Source organism: Panthera onca, chromosome D1, assembly GCF_046562875.1.
Source record: "Panthera onca isolate mPanOnc1 chromosome D1, mPanOnc1 haplotype 2, whole genome shotgun sequence".
In the NCBI taxonomy this organism is placed as follows: domain Eukaryota; kingdom Metazoa; phylum Chordata; class Mammalia; order Carnivora; family Felidae; genus Panthera; species Panthera onca.
The window spans coordinates 9,440,302-9,458,370 of record NC_138348.1 but is presented as its reverse complement, the minus strand read 5'-3'; the positions used below and the strand labels follow the sequence as shown (position 1 = coordinate 9,458,370).

Sequence of the window (18,069 nt, the reverse complement as noted above, 5' to 3'; positions counted from 1 at the left end):
CCCTAGGCCAGCCAGCATGGCTTCGTCTCCATCCACAAAACATGGCAAAACGAGAATCGGGTCCCCTGGATCCTATGGTCTTCAGTCACCCGGAAACCCCCACTGGACCAGGAGGGCCTGTGCAGAGGTCACTCCCAGGGGCCAGGAGGGCCCAGCGAGGATCCTGCGTACCTCTTCCCATCTCCAGCCCAACCGGCCTGCCATGAGGTCTTTCTGCCCCGCGGTCTCTCCCTGTCCACTGACCAGGGCCCAGGTCATCTCTTTGAATTAAAGATCCCTGTGCTGATGGGCATGACAGGTTCATTAAAGAAGCTGGAAGGAGCTGGTTAGGGAGGCTCTGGAATTGGAGGGAGCAGAGCTGGGACCACCGGGACACAATGGGACCGCTAGCCTCTGCCCCGGGGGCCAACAGGGCGGCTTCGGCTGATCCGGTCTACAGGGTGGTGCCACGGTACAGGGGCCCCCGTTCAGACTCGTGCTCATGCACCCACAGGTGTTCCCGTAAGCCCTGAGGGCGAGGCTGACAGCCAGGTGACTCCGGTCTGGGGGCCGCGGGGGGTCCCAGGAAAGGCTTCCTGCAGAGGCTCCCCGACTGGCCAGCAAGCCCGGCCAGGCTGAGCTGACAGAGAGGGGCTAAGCCCACAGCTCCAAACCGTCAAGCCGTGTTCGAGTCCCAACCTCATGATGCCGCGGCAGGGAGATGCTCTCCCTAGCCCGCTTTGGACGATGAGGCACGTGATGTTCAGAGAGGGGTGGCGACCTGACCGGAACAGACAGCCAGAAAGTGACAGGGTGGGAACTGAACCCAGAGTCCCAGCTCTATCGCATCATGTGACGCGTCAGCCGGAAAAATCCAGACGGGAGGAAAGATGAATGGTGGTTTTGGAGAAGTGGGGCGGGATGCAGATGGGGTTTGAGGAAGTCTGTGGGCCGGGAGGGGGCTGTGCACAGGCCACACAGACACAAAAGACTCAGGGCTGGGGGGACTGTGGCACGACCTGGGGCTGGAGAGAGGGACAGGGGAAAAAACAAAACAAAACAAAACTGCAGTGCCTAGGGCCAGAGAGCCAGCCTGGAGGTCTGAGGAGCAGCCACTGCCAGGGTTGAGAAGGGATGGTTCCAGAAGAATAGGACAACGGTGTCATATATTTCATACATAGGAACAGGAGGCCAGGCCTGCAAACAGAGTGGGACCCCAGCGTGGGGTGGGGGGCGGGGAGAGAAGGTGCAAGGGGGAAACAGAGCGGGAGGGCGGAGGTCAGCAACAGCCTCGGGATGGAAAGCAGGGAGGTTGGACGCCTGAACCCGGTGGACCAGACCAAGCAAACCGTTCCCCGCCACAGCCCCCGGGCTGCCAACCCGGTCCCAGCCCAGACAGGAAATCCAGCCCCGCGTCTCCACTGGGAGCCAACACAAGGCCTGGGAGGGTGGGCGCCGAGCAAGGGGGCACACAGCACATGCCTCACATCCTCCTGCTTAGTCCTAGAAGCATCTGACGCCCTATGACCTTGAAAGTCCAATTCATATATAGTGAGCGCCCATCGTGTGCTGGGCACCCCACCGGCCCCGACCCACCCAATCTGCATGACTGCACACGGAGCCCCCTTCGGACCACATTCTAACTCATTTTGCTCCCCCTCCTCCACCACCCTATTGGGCACAAATCCGGGGCAGACCTGGGGAGAGTCTAGGACAAGCAGGATTCTCATGAGGGTCTGAGCTCCACACAAGTGCAGGAAATATAGCTCCACCGGTTGAGGGGGCAGGGGCTGGTGGGGGGCCGGGGTTAGTTAGATCCAGGAGAGCTTCCCCGGAAGGAGCAGCTGGGAAAGGTGAATGACTGCTTCCCAGGGAGGAGGCCCACCCTCCTGCTCCTGAAGCCCCCAGGCCATACTTCGGAGGAAGTCTGAGCCTGTAGACCCCTGTGACCTCCGCCCAACCGGCAGGGGCTCACGGATCCAAGCCCCATAGGGTAATCAACACCCAGAGCAGTTAAGTGACCTGCTCAAGGCCACACAGCCTATGTGCAGCCCTGGAGCGCCTCCCCCCCGCCCAGGGTCCTGCCTGCTAGGACACAGTCCTCCATCCCTGGGAGGTTGGGGGGGCTTGTTTCATTCCTGAGGGGTCAGTCAGAGACTGGCCCTCCCTAGAGAGAAGTATGATTGGCCCCATCTGTCAGATAGGGAAACTGAGACCAGGGGGCTAGACCAATGGCATGTGGCCGCTTAGCGGCAGAAAACTAGCCCAGAACTCAATTTCTGGTCTTTGCTGACCGAGCCCCAAGTGCCCAGCACCATGTCAGCCGCAGGTATACCCAAGATGCTGTCCTCACCGCCTCAGAGCAGGCTTGGCCACCAAGACTGGGGACGTGGGAAACTGTGGGAAAGCGGGAGGGGAGTATCCCAGTTATGGGGGAGCTGCCTCTGGGTTCAGAGTTCAGGGCTCCTGCTCACGGAGTCCCCAGGAAGAGGGCCTGCCTGAGCTCCTGCAGAGTCCTGCCCCTGTCACCCACCCTAGGAGAGCAGCCCTGGGTCTGGGGCCAAGGGGGCGAACTGGCACCAGGACCCAGCCATCAACAGCTGCTATTCCTCACCTACCGATGAGAAAACGAAACCCCAGGGACATTGACAGCTTAGCCAGGGCCACTGACTCCTGATCCCCGACTCATACTCTAGAATGAGGGCCCAAATATATACCTACCCAGACTGCCATGAGCCACTGGAGGCCACAAGCCCAAGCAGCTCAGTCAGACATACGTGGGCAAGTGTGACCCCAAGCAGGGTCCCTTCCAGCTCCTGCTGGGGTCTGGATGAGTTTCCAGGACACCAGACCCCCCGTGGGTGCTGGCAGCTTGGCCCCTGATCCTTCTTCAGTCCCTGCCTCCAATATCCAAGTGGGGGGGAGGGGGGTCCATAAAAATGCAGTGCTCAGGGGAACCCCAAAACTCTGCCTCTCATTTCCAGGTCCAGCTCCTCCTTCTGCCCCCTATGCTTTCCATCTGCATTTATAAAGCACCTGCTAGGTGCTCTGTAGCTGAAGCCCTAGGGGTCCAAACGTACATGCAAAAGGTGAGCTATATTGAGGATCATGGCGTGGGGAGGTCAGCTTGGCGGCCTGGTTCATCCAGAAGGCTCTTGGAAATCTGGCAGGGAGGCCGGACTAGGGGTCTTCTCCAAGACCTGGAGTCTTTTGGACTTTGTCTTTAAAGAGAGCGTCTATCTGTTGATGGCTCCCAGCCCTGTCTGTCTGGCCCTGGCCTGGATGCCTCCAGGGAAGGGCACTCTGGGCCTGGATCACGCCTGGATCACCTGCTCATTTCATCCAGAGACCCAGAGAAGTGAGGCCATACGCTCAAGATCACACAGCAACTCAGCGACTGTGTTTTGCCTGGGTGGCCCCAACACGTGGGGTCACAAGCTTCTTCCAGACTAGGCTGCCCCTTAAACACAGTTAACCTCAGGCAAGGATTGCGCTAATCTCACCAGGTTCCACATTAACCACTTTTTCCGGAAACTCACTCTTCTTGGGCGGGGTGGGGGTGGTAGTGGTCATGGTGCGGTGACTACTACGTTTCCAAAGAACACACAGGCTCCGCTTCAACTTTCGCCCTTTAAGAGTCTCACCCCTCTCCACACCTCACCCCTACCAGGAGCCCTTTCTCTCAGCACCCCCTGCTGGGGACAAAGCCCCACAACTCCCTAGCATCTCAGCTCCAGCTTTGCTGGGCGCCTCGAGTAAAGTGGACCCAGCCCACATTAGAAACCTCTCCAACCTGCCAGTCTCCCGAGAGGCTTCCCTCACTCCCCAGCTGTGGCTGGGAAGGGGCCCTGTCCTGGGACCACCCAGTTGGCCCAGTTCTTGACAGGAATACAACCCACCCCACTCTGGCCACATCTCTTCCAGGACCTGGCCTTTCCAGGCTATGGGGAAGAGGAAGTGTTTGCCCAAGTTCCTGACAAGACCACAGGCTTTCTGCACGGCCAGGGCAGGGGTCCCACGCCAGGTGGGCCAGAGACTGGGATCACCCCTGACAGCCAATAAACAGTCACGGGGACTGGGGCCACGAAGCCGGGCCCCACGGCTGTGCCGCCCTCCTTCAGCCCGCAGGGAGGTCCCACCCCACACCTCCGAGCCAGGCCGGAGCCAGCAGCCCCAGATGGAGCTCCATCAACTTACTAGCGACCTTGGCAGAGACCCGGCCCCCTTTCCCCCACTGCACCGCTTTCCAAAGGTTCATCCAGGCTTGGGGGCCCCCTCCTCCAGGCGCGCCCCCCAGACTTACTCTGGCTTGCACCCCCCGCTGCCTCCCTCCTCACTGGCGCTCCAGAGGAGCTAGGAATTGGCGCCGTCCCGCCGGGGAAGGTCTGCCGCCCACCCTTCACAGTCCCCACCCTCCCGGAGACACCCGACCGCCCCCCGCCGGGTGTCCTTCCACCTCCGCCCCGAGTTGGCTCGCCCGTCCTCGGGCCACAGGGGGCCCCTCTCCGCCGCGGACAGGGGGCACACACGGCAGGGACCCCCACCCCCGGGGGGGCTGCCGCGGCCCGAGCCGGCGCGGTGCGGCGAGCGCGCGCGGACCTACCCGCTCCACATCCCGGCGCCGCCGCGAGCTCCCTGCGCCGCCCGGCGCCGCGTCCCCGCCCGCCGCCTGTCAGTCCCTCCCGCAGTCCCGCCGGCCGCGCGGCCCCCCGGCCCAGCCCGCCCCTGCCCTCCGCGGGTCACGTGGCCGAGGGGGTGGCCCGAGGACACGTGCCCGGCCCCGCCCCTCCGCCGGCCGCGCGCCCCGGGACGGTGCGCCCGCGGGAGCCGGGGGGGGAGGGAGGAGCCCGGTGTCGGCGCCCTGCGCCTCGCGCCGCGCTCCGCAGCCCGCGGCCGACTCGTCTCTAGGCCCCCCGCGGCCCCGGCGCAGGGAGGCCCGAGCCCTGGGCCACCGCTGCATCAAGAAGCTTGGCGACTTGTCACCGAGAGCCTGCTGACACCTTCCCACGCCCACACCCCGCCCCCCCCTCCCCCGGGGCTCTCCTTCCTTGGGCTCCCCAATCTGTGCCTGCTCCTGCGTGGTGGGAAAGGGGCCAGGCCCCCAAAACAAGTTTCCTCGGGTTTACTCTGAGTGCCTATCCGCTTTTCCCAAGGGAGGACCCACCTTTGGCCGGAGTCTTCAACCCCGGGCACCCCCCCCCCCCCCCCCCCGCCAGCCCCGCAAAGGGGCCTTTCCGTCTTGTTCTGAACAGCGGGTTCACTGCCGGTGCCTTCCCTGCCTTTCCCCAGCATCTGTAGTTAGGGGGAATGCATCCCCACCAAGCACAGCCGTCTGGTCTCACGTCCTCTGCAAAACCTTTTTCTGCATCCCAGACCACTGGTCTTCCTGTTCCTGAGTCCCTCCGTCCCTCTGTCACCCGTCCTGAGCCTTGATCACTGGCCTCGACTTCAGCCCGGGGCTGGATCCAGTGAGAATATAGCTCTAACCTCCCTCCAGGGACAGTAGCTTCCACCCTCCATGTCTAGGGAGGCCTGGGAGGCCAGGAGGAAGGAGGTGCTTCCCTTCCAGAAGCTACCAGAACTCAGGGCACTACTCTTCCGAGCCCACAGAGCTGAAACCACAGGCCTGAATTTGTCCGGTCTTCATTTGGGGACACACATTTCTTTCATTCATCCATTTGTTCATTTGTTCATGTACCCCTTCGGAACACAAACTGTGGACCATACAAGGGCTAGGGATCCAAAGGGAAATTGCAGACGCATGCTCTATTATCCTGGGGCTCCAATATGGGAGGGAGAAGGGGGGTGGGAGACATACTCACAAGGACTTCCACTTCCAGGGTCACGGCTTGCCCAGGGCACACCTTGCTAAGTGCATGGTGTCCTTGTCAAAAATAGAAAACAGTACTGCTTTTCCAGGTGGGCACAGCCCATGCCAAGGCACAGGACTTGGCGAGTGGAGGGCAGGCTAGATTTCATGCCTTGCTCACTCACTCCCTTGGCTGGCACCTTGTGCAGTGCACAACCTGTGCAGGCCACTGTGACATCCCTTCTGACCTACCAGAATCATTCTACCCAGGCCTCCAACGCCCTTCACTCTGTGGGGCAATTGTTTCCCCGACTGGTTTCTCAAGGGCAGGGACCAGCTCCTTCTCGGTGCAGTGTTTCTCCACCTACCCCAGCCTATCCCAGAGTCTGGCCCAAAGCAGATGTCATCATGTTTGTTGACTTGAATTCTATACCAAATAAGCGTTGAGCAACAGTGGTCTTCCCGACACGTGCTCTGTTCGTTATTTAGAGGAAGGAGGAGAAGACACAAATAGAGCTCAGGACAGGGCCTTTACCCTCCAAGCCTGGGCAGGAGATAAGACCTGGTCCAAGTCAGGGTAACCCAGACTGGTGGGAGATAAGGCATGGAGAGGGTGTCGGCCCAGAGGAAGAGTCCTTAGCAGGAGGGGGGATGGCTAGTGGGCTGTGGAGGCCCTTAAGCGAGGCCTCCAAGGACAAATGTGGGATCGCCAGGGAGCACGGACACCCAAGTACTACCAAAAAACATCACGTCATCTATACATCCAGTGGTCATCCAGTGGATTCCGGGGTCTCACTAGCTCCTCCCACCGCCCATTGAGCTCTGCTCCTCAGCCGCAAAGGATAGGCTCAGAGAAGTTCGGGAACCTATTTGATATCACACAGCCAGGGGTGATGGGGCTGAGACCCCTTACAACCAGTTTTCTGGAAGGACAGCCCAGAAGCCAGAGAACTCACTAGAGGCTGCAGCTACATGCAGCCAGACAACAAATGGGGAGCCTAGGAGAGGCCTGGCCAGCTGGAGGGGAGGGAGAAGTGAAAGGTGTGTCCTCTGCCTTTAAGACACTGCCCTTCCCCACCCTCCTCCCTGCCATCCCCATCCCCCCCTGACAGCCCTGACCACAGACCCTTGGCTGGAAACAGATGAGCAGGAAACTGCCGGCCTGGATGACCCAGGCCCTGATTCTGAACTTAGGTCTCTCCTCAGCTCACTGTGTGACCCAGGAGATGTGCCTTGCCCTCTCTGAGCCTCAGATTCTGTGATTGTACAACCACCAAGTTAGAGAATCAGGGTCACCCCTTGGCAACTGACCTTGTAGGAGGCTCATGAAATCCCTCATGGTTCCACGCCAGTCCCCCCCCCCCCCCCCAGTCAGGAGCCTGGCCTCTCACCCCCTCTTCCCCAGTGCCGCTGCAGAGTGGCAAGAATCCTCCTCCCCTCCCCTCTATGATCAAGGTCACTAGCTCACCTGTCTGGGTCCCAAGGCTCCTCTCCCAAGTTCCCGTCAAGGGCAGGTCCCAGAACCGATGGAGTGTAGCAGACAGCCCCCGAGCTCATTGCCAGGAACACGGGGCATGTCCCTCGGGCAGGACACCTGGTGTGCTCCTTGGGGGCATCCATTGCCAGGGCCAGCCTGAAGGTCCCTCCGGAGACTGCCAAGCAGGCGAGCAGCAGAAGCCCTTCTCCCCCACCCCGGGGCTGAGCCTCCTGCTAACCTTTGCTATCTCTGAGAAGCAGCAGCCCAGGAGGGAGGCCCCTCCCAGCAGGCCTCTATCTCCTGAAACCCCGTAATTATTAACTCCCATGGCTCGGCGGGCAGCAGACGGCTCTGGGGCCCTCCTTCCCGGGCTCTGGGCCAGGAAAGGTAAGACACCCTAAGGGGTCGTGGGAACTTTCCTTTATATGCCCAAGGCCCCAGGCTTTCATTCGGCCCGAAGACGGAGCTGTCTGTCCCCTCCTTGGCCAGGTTGCTGAGTTGGAAAGAGCCCGTCCAGCCCAGGCTCTATCTATTACCAGTCGGTTGTGTGGCTTTGGGCAAGAACCTCCACCTGCCCCACCCCCCATCCCCGGCCTCGATATCCCCTCGATATCAACCACCGGCGTGCATGGACACCTCAGTGTAGCAGTGAGGAACACAGGCCCGGTGTCAGGCCGGATTCACACCCCACTTCTAAACTATAAACCTTTGGGCGTGTTACTTTCTGTGCCTCAGTTTCCCCAACTGTAATATGGAATCTTACCCTCTAAGGCACACCAGGCCAGCTGCTACTGCCCCAGACATGCCCTACACCTCCGCTTTCCTCACACAATGTCCCCTACATCACATCCTACCCCCTGCTGATAAATCTCTTTTGCGAATACCCCCTCTGCCAGCAAGCCTTCCCCTGTGGCATGGGAGGGGGGGAGCCCTCAGACAGATGTCCACCTTGTGTCATGACGATTGGAACGGTCGGACACCCCCACGAGAAATGAGTGGCCCCGTGGGCAGAGGCTGGCCCGCACTCACCACCAAATCCTCAGGACCCCCTTGTCCGGGACGTGGTCAGGCTCAGTCTCCCCAAGATAGTTGGTGTGTTTCACCCTGTCTCATTTGGCTTGAAATCTAATCCTGCTTCTGCGGTTCCTTGGCTCTGTGGCCTTGGGGCAAATCACCTCACCTCTCTGGGACTCAGTTTCCTCATCTGTGAAACGGGCACGATTGTCCCCGGTGAGGTTGTGAGCGTCACAGAAGGTAACATCTGTGAAGGGTCTGCCACCCTTGAAATGAGAGTTTCATTTCTCTCTACTCCTTTCTCCCTCACCTTCCCTCTTCTTTCCTGTCAGCCTCTGAGGTCCCCGTGGGGGAGAAGCCGCCAGTTCCTGACTAGCAGTCACACCCCCCACCCCCCAGCCCTGCCCCGCGGATAACAATATCTCCTACTCAGGCTTTGGGCTTCGATGCTCTCAGCCTAATGCAAACCAGATGCTGGCCTTGCCTTTCCTGGCAGTGAATTTTCCATGGCCTGCTCCCACCCCCTTCCTGTTTTTGCTCCTCACGGATCCCCTGCTAAATTCTCTCGTGCCCCCACCTTCCTCTGCAGGGCAACCTCTGGGCCCACCTGGAAACAATTAATGGAAAACAGGAAGTGTGGAAAGGCGGGAGGTGGGGGAGGGTCTCTCCATCATCCCAACATGGCAGGAGGGAAAGGAGCTCAGTCCGGCTGGTGACAAAGTGTATAAGAGACAGTCCCTCGCTGCTAAGCACCAGCCAGCCCCTCGGGGAGGAAACGGAGTCAGAGTCGCTTTGGGGGCCGTAGAGAAAAACCTGCTACCTTCTGGACATTTAGGCATAGCTGGGACTTCATGGGGAGCTTTAAGGGCCTTGTCCTTGGCTGTGACTTAGAAAAAAATCGGAGCCAGAAGAGGCCCAGGCCTCGCTGTTGCAGATGAGGAAACTGACTTGGAGGCTCGTCCAGGGTCACTGGTGAGTCAGAGCCAAGAGGCAGCCGGGGACTGCTTGCCAGTAAAAGCTGCTCCCCGAAGTCACTTCCCGGGCTTGCTATCTCATCATCCCCGCTGCCCTTCCCCCGCAAGGAGCCCTGGGCCCCATCACGAGGATGCTCACAAGGCCACCCGTAGCACCTGGCCAGCCGGACCTGGATCTTCCCCACCAGGAGCCGGGCACTGGGAAGTGAGGCCTGGGGCAAGCCCTTGAGTGTGCGTGTTGGGAGCTCTACCTTTAGCCTCAGCCCCGTGAACCCCCTCGGGGCATCCAGGGCTGGCCCTCCTCCGGAGGACTCCACCATTCCCATGAAAACAACAGCCCGAGGGCTCCCTGAGAGCTCGGCTCTGGCCGCCCCTCCCTCGGCCAGCTGTGCTGAGTGTTTGGACAACTGGATGGAATGTTTTGCAGCTACAGTCCTCCCTGGGTCCCTGAGGTCAGATTTCAAGAGGGGCGGGGCAGAGGATGCTGGCTCCAGGGAGAGAGAGAGAGAGAGAGAGAGGCTCAAGAGGTCAAATAGGAGTCTGGAGCGCCCCCCCCTCCCCCAACGCCCTGCCCAGACCCGACCAAGACCACTGGCTGGCCAGCCCCAGTGCGGTGGGGAGATGGAATGAGCCTCAGGCCCCCGAGAGGAGGACAGAGCAGAGGGTGGAGGCAGCCAAATGGTGTCAGAGATTTGGTGGGGCCAACCTGGTGAGGTCAGGCCCTGGAGACAGTCTGGGCTCGGGGAGGGGTCAAGGCCCAGGACAGCACTTTGAGAACACTAAGATTGCGAAGATTCCACCACAGAGATGGGTCCATCTGCTACTATCCCCATTTTACAGATAGAACAATTGGGGTCCAGAGAGAGTAGACCATCCCAGGTGATGCAGCGTGCTGCGTGTAGAGCTAGAACCCAGGGCCCCAGAACCGAAGCTCACTCTTCTCATTATTTTCATGTTCCCACCCTCATCTCCAGCCCCAGAGACACACACACCCCCGCCACTGAATCGTCATCCTTCCTCTTCCTTAAAGGACGCAGACAAGGGGCGTCTGGGTGGCTCAGTCGGTTAAGCGTCTGACTTTGGCTCATGTCATGGTCTCACTGCTCATGAGTTCAAGCCCCGCATCAGGCTCTGTGCTGATGGCTCAGAGCCTGGAGCCTGCTTTGGACTCTGTGTCTCCCTCTCTCTGCCCCTCCCCCACTAGCGTTCCGTCTCTCTCTCAAAAATAAACAAACATTAAAAATAAAAAAGGATAACCTACGCAAGTGGGGGTACTGAAGGTTCACAAAGAGAACACACAGACGCTAGGCTCGCTGCCAGCCTCTGAGAGCATTAACCCACTGCAGACAAAGGCTGGAGGCTCTGGTAGCCAGAATTCCTGCGCCTTCTCCCACCCTGGGGCCAGAGGTCTCCCAGATTCCCCAACACAGCTGCTCAGGCCTCCCAGAGCCCCTTGAATCAGGCTGACAAGACACACAAGTCCTAGACCCAACTATATGGAAGACAGTTTGAGCCTCAGTTTGCTCACTTTGAAATTGAAAAGGTTACCTTTGCTCCACTTGCCTTGCCATCATATTGTGGGTGCTGATGACAAGGAACAGGAGGTTCCAGTGGGCCCCTTGGGAGACTTAAATATTTCCCAGCAATAAAACCTTTGGAGCTCACTTGAAGAAAGGAGGGAGGGGATTCCTTTGAGCCCAGATGGGTGTGGGAGTCCCACCGAGGTGCCCGGAGGCCTGGGTTAGATTCCTGGAGGTGGAACCTGTTTGGCCACTCCCAGCACCTGAGCAGGAAAGTTCTCGGCCACCTAATGGAATTCGAGAACCAGCCAAACTTTCAGAGGCAGGTGTGGCTAGAGGGGGTGGGTTGGCCCCACCTCACTCCCTTCCAAAATGGTGGGATGAGGCAGGGAGTCTTTTTTTTTTTTTTTTTTTAAGTATATTTATTTGTTTAAGTAATCTCTACATTCAATGTGCGGGCTCAAACTCAAGACCTTGAGATCAACAGTTGCATGCTTCTCCGACTGAGCCAGCCAGGCGCCTTGTGCCAGGATCTTTACATTTGATCGATTGGGTTCACCCTCAGACCACCCGATGTGGTCCTTCATTGCTTTCTGTTCCCATTTTAATCATGGAGGAATGGAGACTAGGTGAAAAGATTTGGCAACAGGAACAAGTGAAGAAATTAGGATTAAAAAAAAATTTTTTTTAACGTTTATTTATTTTTGAGACAGAGAGAGACAAAGCATGAACGGGGGAGGGTCAGAGAGAGGGAGACACAGAATCTGAAACAGGCTCCAGGCTCTGAGCTGTCAGCACAGAGCCCGACGCGGGGCTCGAACTCACGGACCGCGAGATCATGGCCTGAGCCGAAGTCGGATGCTTAACCAACTGAGCCACCCAGGCGCCCCAAGAAATTAGGATTTTAATCCACATTGTCTAACTCCAAAAGCTCATGTTCTCATCCCTCTACCATTTATCCTCTCAAAGGGTAAGGTGAGGCTTTTTTTGAGAAAAGAGGGCTTGAAGAACAAGCAGGATTTAAATATACAAAATGGAGGATGGCATTCTATGCCAAGGAACACCAGGAACAAAGCCTTGGAGGTGGGACAGAGCAGGGCACACAGAGAGAAGCCAACTCTTCCCTTTGGCTGGAGCTCAAGCTGATTTGGGGGACACTAGAGAAAAGACTGGACAGGCAGTCTCGGAATGAATCACGAAACGTGTTAGAGGCCAAGTTAAAGAATTTGGACTTTATTCTAAAGGCTCCAAGGAGACAGTTAAACATTTTTGAGCAGGGGAGTGACGTGATCAGAGCCCTGCTATTAACAGCAGTGTGCATAGAAAATAGAAATGAACTTATCAAATATCCTGAGAGGTAAAGGCTTTCTAAACTTAGATGCATTTGAAGAGACCTCAAAAGGAAAAACCAATAGATCTGTTTACATTAAAATTTAAAACTTCTCCATCTTCCTCCTTTCACCAAAAAATAACCAAAATTAAAAGGCAAAAGGCCTAGGGAAAATATTCCCAGCAAGTGGCAAAGTGTTGATATCTTTAATATATAAAGAATTCACAAAAATCAATAAGGAAAAAAAAAGAAAAGAAATAGAGTCCAGTAAACATGTTCATTCATTCATTCATGCATTCATTCAAGCAACATATAATGAGCATCTGTGTTGGGTGCTGAGAAGATATTAGTGGACAAAACAATTTATTTTAAAAAGTATTTGGAAACCTGGGAATGAGAGGGAACTTTATTAAATTGATGAAGAGTATCCACCAACACCCCACAGCCAATATCATTCTTTCTTTTTTTCTTTTTTCTTTTCTTTTTTTTTTTTTTTTTTTTTGGCAAATATTCTTAATGCTGAAATTCTAGAAACAATCTTTTAAAATCGGGAATGAGACAGGCATGGCTGCTATCATTACTTCTATTCTATACTATATTGGTGATTGTAGACAGTGCAATAAGACTAGAAAAAGAAATTTAAGACACAAATATTGGAAAAGAAAAATCAGAACTCTTCTTTTTCCTAAATGATTGTCTACATGTCAAATTCAAAGGTTTAACTATAGAGAACAAACTGGAGGGGAGGTTGGGGGGAGATGGGGTAAATGGATGATAGGCTTTAAAGAAGGCACTTGTGGGGCGCCTGGGTGGCTCAGTCAGTTAAGCATCCGACTTTGTCTCAGGTCATGATCTCACAGTTTGTGAGTTTAAGCCCTGCGTCGGGCTCTGTGCTGATGGCTCAGAGCCTAGAGCCTGCTTTGTGGATTCTGTCTCCTGCTCTCTCTGCCTCTCCCCAACTCGTATTCTGTCTCTATCTCAAAAATAAATAAAACATTAAAAAAAAATTTTTTTTAAATAAAGAGGGCACTTGTGACGAGCACTGGGTGTTATACATAAGTGATGAATCACTAAATTCTACTCCTGAAACCAATACTACACTATCTGCTAACTAACTTGAATTTAAATAAAATCTTGGAAAAAAAACAAAACCCAAAGGACTCCATAGAGTCCTATTATTATTATCTATTATCTATATCTATTATTATAAAAAGAGAGCTTGGCAAAAAGGTTGGCTATAATATCAATATAAAAATTATTCACAGTTCTGAGCACTGGTAGAAATTGGAAAAATAGAATTTTAAAAATACATTATTTATTATAGCAATAAACAATAAGAACCTATCATAAATCTAACAAAACACTTGCAAGACTTATTATAGAGGAAATTTTAATTTTGGATACAAATTATAATAATTATAGTATTATTATATAATCTAAATTATTCCAATAATAAAAATATCAAAATGATACAAATTCTAAAACTAGGTATTTCGCCAAAATGCCAGTTTTCTCAAATTCGATCTACGTATTTGATGCAATTGCAATAAAAGTTCCAACAGCGTTTTCCTTAAATATGACATGCTGATTTTAAAATTTATATAGAAGAGTAAAAATATCGAAGACATGCCTGAAGAATGAGGCACTTCCTTACTCCCCAGCTATCAGGACTTATAAAACTCTAGTACTAAAAACAGTATGATATTAGCTCAAGAATGAACATATATAGACTGATGAAATCGAAACCAGAAAAAGACCAACACATATCTGGAGCTCTGATGTTCAGATATAGCCTTGCTGATCAGTGGGGAAAGGAAGGGACCATCAAATACATCATGTAGGAACAACTGATCGAGTCTATGTGGGTAAGATAATTGGAACCCTATCTCACACCATGCGGAAAAATTAATTCCAGCTTGATTACATATGGAAAGAAAAACTCTTAGAAAAAATTGTAGGAGAATATCTTTTTTACTTCAGAGAAAGATTTTTAAGTAATTTCTACACCCAACATGTGAGGTTCGAATCCACAACCCCCAAATCAAGAGTCATATGCTCGGGGCGCCTGGGTGGCGCAGTCGGTTAAGCGTCCGACTTCAGCCAGGTCACGATCTCGCGGTCCGTGAGTTCGAGCCCCGCGTCAGGCTCTGGGCTGATGGCTCGGAGCCTGGAGCCTGTTTCTGATTCTGTGTCTCCCTCTCTCTCTGCCCCTCCCCGGTTCATGCTCTGTCTCTCTCTGTCCCAAAAATAAATAAAAAAAAGTTGAAAAAAAAATTAAAAAAAAAAAAAAAAAAAGAGTCATATGCTCTACTGATAGAGCCAGCCAGGTGCCCCACGAAAGGAAGGATTCTAAAAAAAAATAGGGGCGCTTGGGTGGCTCAGTCAGTTGAACGTCTGACTTCGGCTCAGGTCATGATCTTGCGGTTCATGGGTTCAAGCCCCATATCAGGCTCTGTGCTGATAGCTCAGAGCCTGGAGCCTGCTTCGGATTCTGTCTCTCCCACTCTCTCTGCTCCTTCCCTGCTCATGCTCTGTCTCTTTCTCTCTCAAAAATAAATAAACGTTAAAAAAAAAATTTTAATAAAAAAAAAACCACATAAAAAGCGCTAACCATGAAGGAAGACTGATAAATCCAACTACATTAAAACTGAGAACTTCTTTTCATCAACTGACACCATAAAGTAAATAAAAAGATGAGCCACGGGGCACCTGGGAGGCTCCGTCGGTTGAGTGTCCAACATCAGCTCAGGTCAGGATCTCGCAGTTTGTGAGTTCGAGCCCCGCGTCGGGCTCCGTGCTGACAGCTCAGAGCCTGGGGCCAGCTTCAGATTCTGTGTTTCCCTCTCTCTCTGCTCTGCCCCTGTTTGCACTCTCTCTCTCAAAAATAAAAACATTAAAAATAGTGATAATAAAAAATAAAAAGATGAGCCATAACCAACAAAGTTGTAGTATCTAGAACATAAAAGGAACAGGAACTCTCAAGTCAATTAAAAAATATATATAAAATAATTAGAAAAATGGGCAAAAGATATGAACGAGCATTTCAGAGAAGAAACATTACAAATGGCCAATAAGGGTTCGAAAAGATACTCAAACCTAATCACGTTGGTTATCAGGGAAATTAAAATAAAACCACAGCGAGAGAGCATCTCACGTTCCCTAGGATTGGCAAAAATTAAGAAATCGGATAATACCAAGCGATGAACAAAACGCACATCCATCCACAACAACTATAGCATTGGTATGAGTGTAAATTGATAACTGTTTCGGTGAGCAATTTGACATTACCTTCTAGAATTGAACATTTGTGTGTGCCGTGACCAAGCAATTCCACTCCCAGGTATATGTGCTACAACAATTCTAGCACATTTGCACCAGGAAACGTGTGCAAGACACTTCATAATAGCAATCCAAGTGTCCAATGAGCAGGGGCTAGATAAATGCATCGTGTTATTCGTTTACAGTTCCTATAGCAACTGTATCCAGCTACCATAAACCAGGAGGCTTAAAACAACAGAAATTTATTTTTCCACCATTCTGGAGGCCAGAGGTCCAAAACCAGGATCACCGGGCCTCAGTGAAGATGTCAGTTGGTCTCTACTCCCTCTGGAGGCTCTAGGGGAGAGTTTGTTCCTTGCCTCTTCCGGGGTCTGGTGGTAGCTAGTATTCCGTGGCTTGTAGCCACACCACTTCTCCATTATCTTCACATTGCCTTCTCCTCTTTCATTTGTGACAAATGTCACTCTGGCTCCCTCTCATAAGGACACTTGTGGTTGCATTTAGAGCCCCCCTGGATGATCCAGGATAATCTCCACATGTCAAAATGCTTAACTTAATCACATTTGCAAAGATCCTGTTTTTATGTAAGGCACAATATATTGGTTTAGGGGTTAGACTCTGATATGTTGGGGGGGGAGGGCTTCCCTCCCCCCCCCCCCAGTTTTCTGCAGTCTGCCATCAGTCTGTCACACACACAAAATACATTCACCCTATCCCAACATCTCCAAAAGTCTTAACCCATTGTAATATCAACAAGCCCAAAATCTCATCTAAATATAATCAGCTGAAACCCCCAAAATTCATCTAAACTAGGTTTGTAAGATTGGATAGAGTCCATTCTGGGGGAAAAAAGTTCTCCATTTCTAAAACTGTGAAACTAGTAATGAGTAATCTGTTCCCCTAATATGATGGAGTGGGCATAGTATAACAGTTACACACATCTTTACTCCAAAAGGGAGAAAATGGAAGAGAGAAAGGGACTGGTCCCAGGTAATTTCAAAATCCAGCAGGACAAATTCCTCTAGTTTTCAAGATGTAGGACTAATCCTCTGTCACCCACAGTTCCTGCCTCCACATCTGTGGTTCTGACTTCCAGGTCCAAGGCTCTGCCCTCTGGGCTTGAGGTTAATCCCTTTTGTCATTCTTCGTTTTTCTTAACAGTAGGCACATGTGTGAAGCTGAGTCATTTTATAAGCCTATTTCCTGCCTCTAGAATCGTGGGAGTCCAATAGCCTTCCTTCATTCCATTCCGTCTCTGTCCCTTTCCATCTAAGATGGCAGCGTTTCTGCTGGTATAACTCTCAAAAGTCTTGTGGGTCTCCTGTGTATGTCACAGAGATTCACATCATTACAGACAGCCCTCCACAGATCTCTCCTGGATAATTCTATCTCTATTCCTGGCTTCTGCTGAGATGGTTGAGTGGATCTATGAGTCATACACTTAATATCCTCAAGACTAGCAAAAAGCTGTTCAACCACACCCATGGCCTTCTCCCTAGAGCACGTTGTTCTAACAGTAAATCGCCTAATTTTAGTATATTTCACAGTTCGGAAAGGTTGCAAATTTCCCCCATCATCATGTGCTGGTTCCTTTTGATGTAACAGTTCTTTCCCTGAGATATCTTTTTCCTCTCTCATTTTATGATAATCAGCAAGAAAAAACCAGGCCGTATCTTTAACATTTTGCTTGGGAATCGCCTCAGCTAAAATCCAAGTTTATCACGTACAAGTGCTTCTAACAGTGCTTCTCGAAATTCTTCCAGCTTCTACCCATTACCCATTCCAAATCTATCTTCACATTTTTAGGTGTTTGTTACAGCAGCATACTACTCGATTCCAAAATTTGTATTAGTTTGCTATGGTAACTGAAACAAATTAACACAAACTAGATGGCTTTTCGCAACAGAAATTTATTTCACGCCATTCTGGATGCCCGAAGTCCAAAATGACTATCACTGTGCCCAAACCAAGATGCTGGTAGGTCCGTGTCCCCTCTCAAGGGTATAGGGGAGACTTCTGTTCCTTGCTTCTTCCAGCTCTGGGCAACTGCTGGCATTCCTTAGTTTCACTCCAATTTCTGCTTCCAATGATCGCTTTGCTTTTCCTCTTCCGTCCATGTCAAATCTCCTCTTCCTCTCTCTTATAAAGAGGCATGTGATTGACTTTGAGGCCCACCCTGATAATCCAGGATAATATCCACACACTTCAAGATCCTTAACTTAATCACAGCTGCAAGGATCCTGTTTTCAATAAGGTAACATCCACAGGTTTCCGGGACTAGGACCTGATGTCTTTGGCGGGGCGGTAGGGTGGGGTGGGGGGCAGTTTTCATCCTATCATAGTTCTTCTGTTCTTATAATAGAACTTTAAACAGCAACGACAGTGAATGAATATTTATATGTCACTTACTTCACTCCCTACTCCAATGTAAGCTGTGTGAGGACAGGGCCTTGTTTCACTCACCACTGTATACTCAGTCCCTGGAAGAGTGACCACCAGGTAAATGGTACCCAATAAATATTTGCCGAATGAACTACTAAGGTGGATATTTATATGAAGAATAATACAAGTAAATAGAAAATTTTATGGTATAACATCAAGTGAAAAAATCAGTATGCAGATTTTTATATATAAGGTAATTATTTTCACATAAAAATTCTACACTAAAAAAAAAAAACAAAACTGGG

The 18,069-nt window shown here is 52.2% G+C and overlaps 1 protein-coding gene across 6 annotated transcripts in view; it reads right to left on the bottom strand.

The window, feature by feature from the left end:
• RAB3IL1 (RAB3A interacting protein like 1) overlaps window positions 1-18,069 on the bottom strand; it is a 43,469-nt gene that overhangs the window by 13,129 nt on the left and 12,271 nt on the right. For 2 of the 6 annotated variants that reach the window (XM_060606912.3, XM_060606913.3), the window contains exon 1: window positions 4,583-4,715. The exons of 3 other annotated variants lie outside the window; for them this stretch is intronic. In XM_060606912.3, the coding sequence (XP_060462895.1) occupies window positions 4,583-4,593 (11 nt within the window). In that variant the 5' untranslated portion in view covers window positions 4,594-4,715. Of the gene's footprint in view, window positions 1-4,582; window positions 4,716-7,256; window positions 7,424-18,069 lie in introns of those variants that run through there. One more of the 6 variants, XM_060606914.3, reaches the window with a different exon arrangement.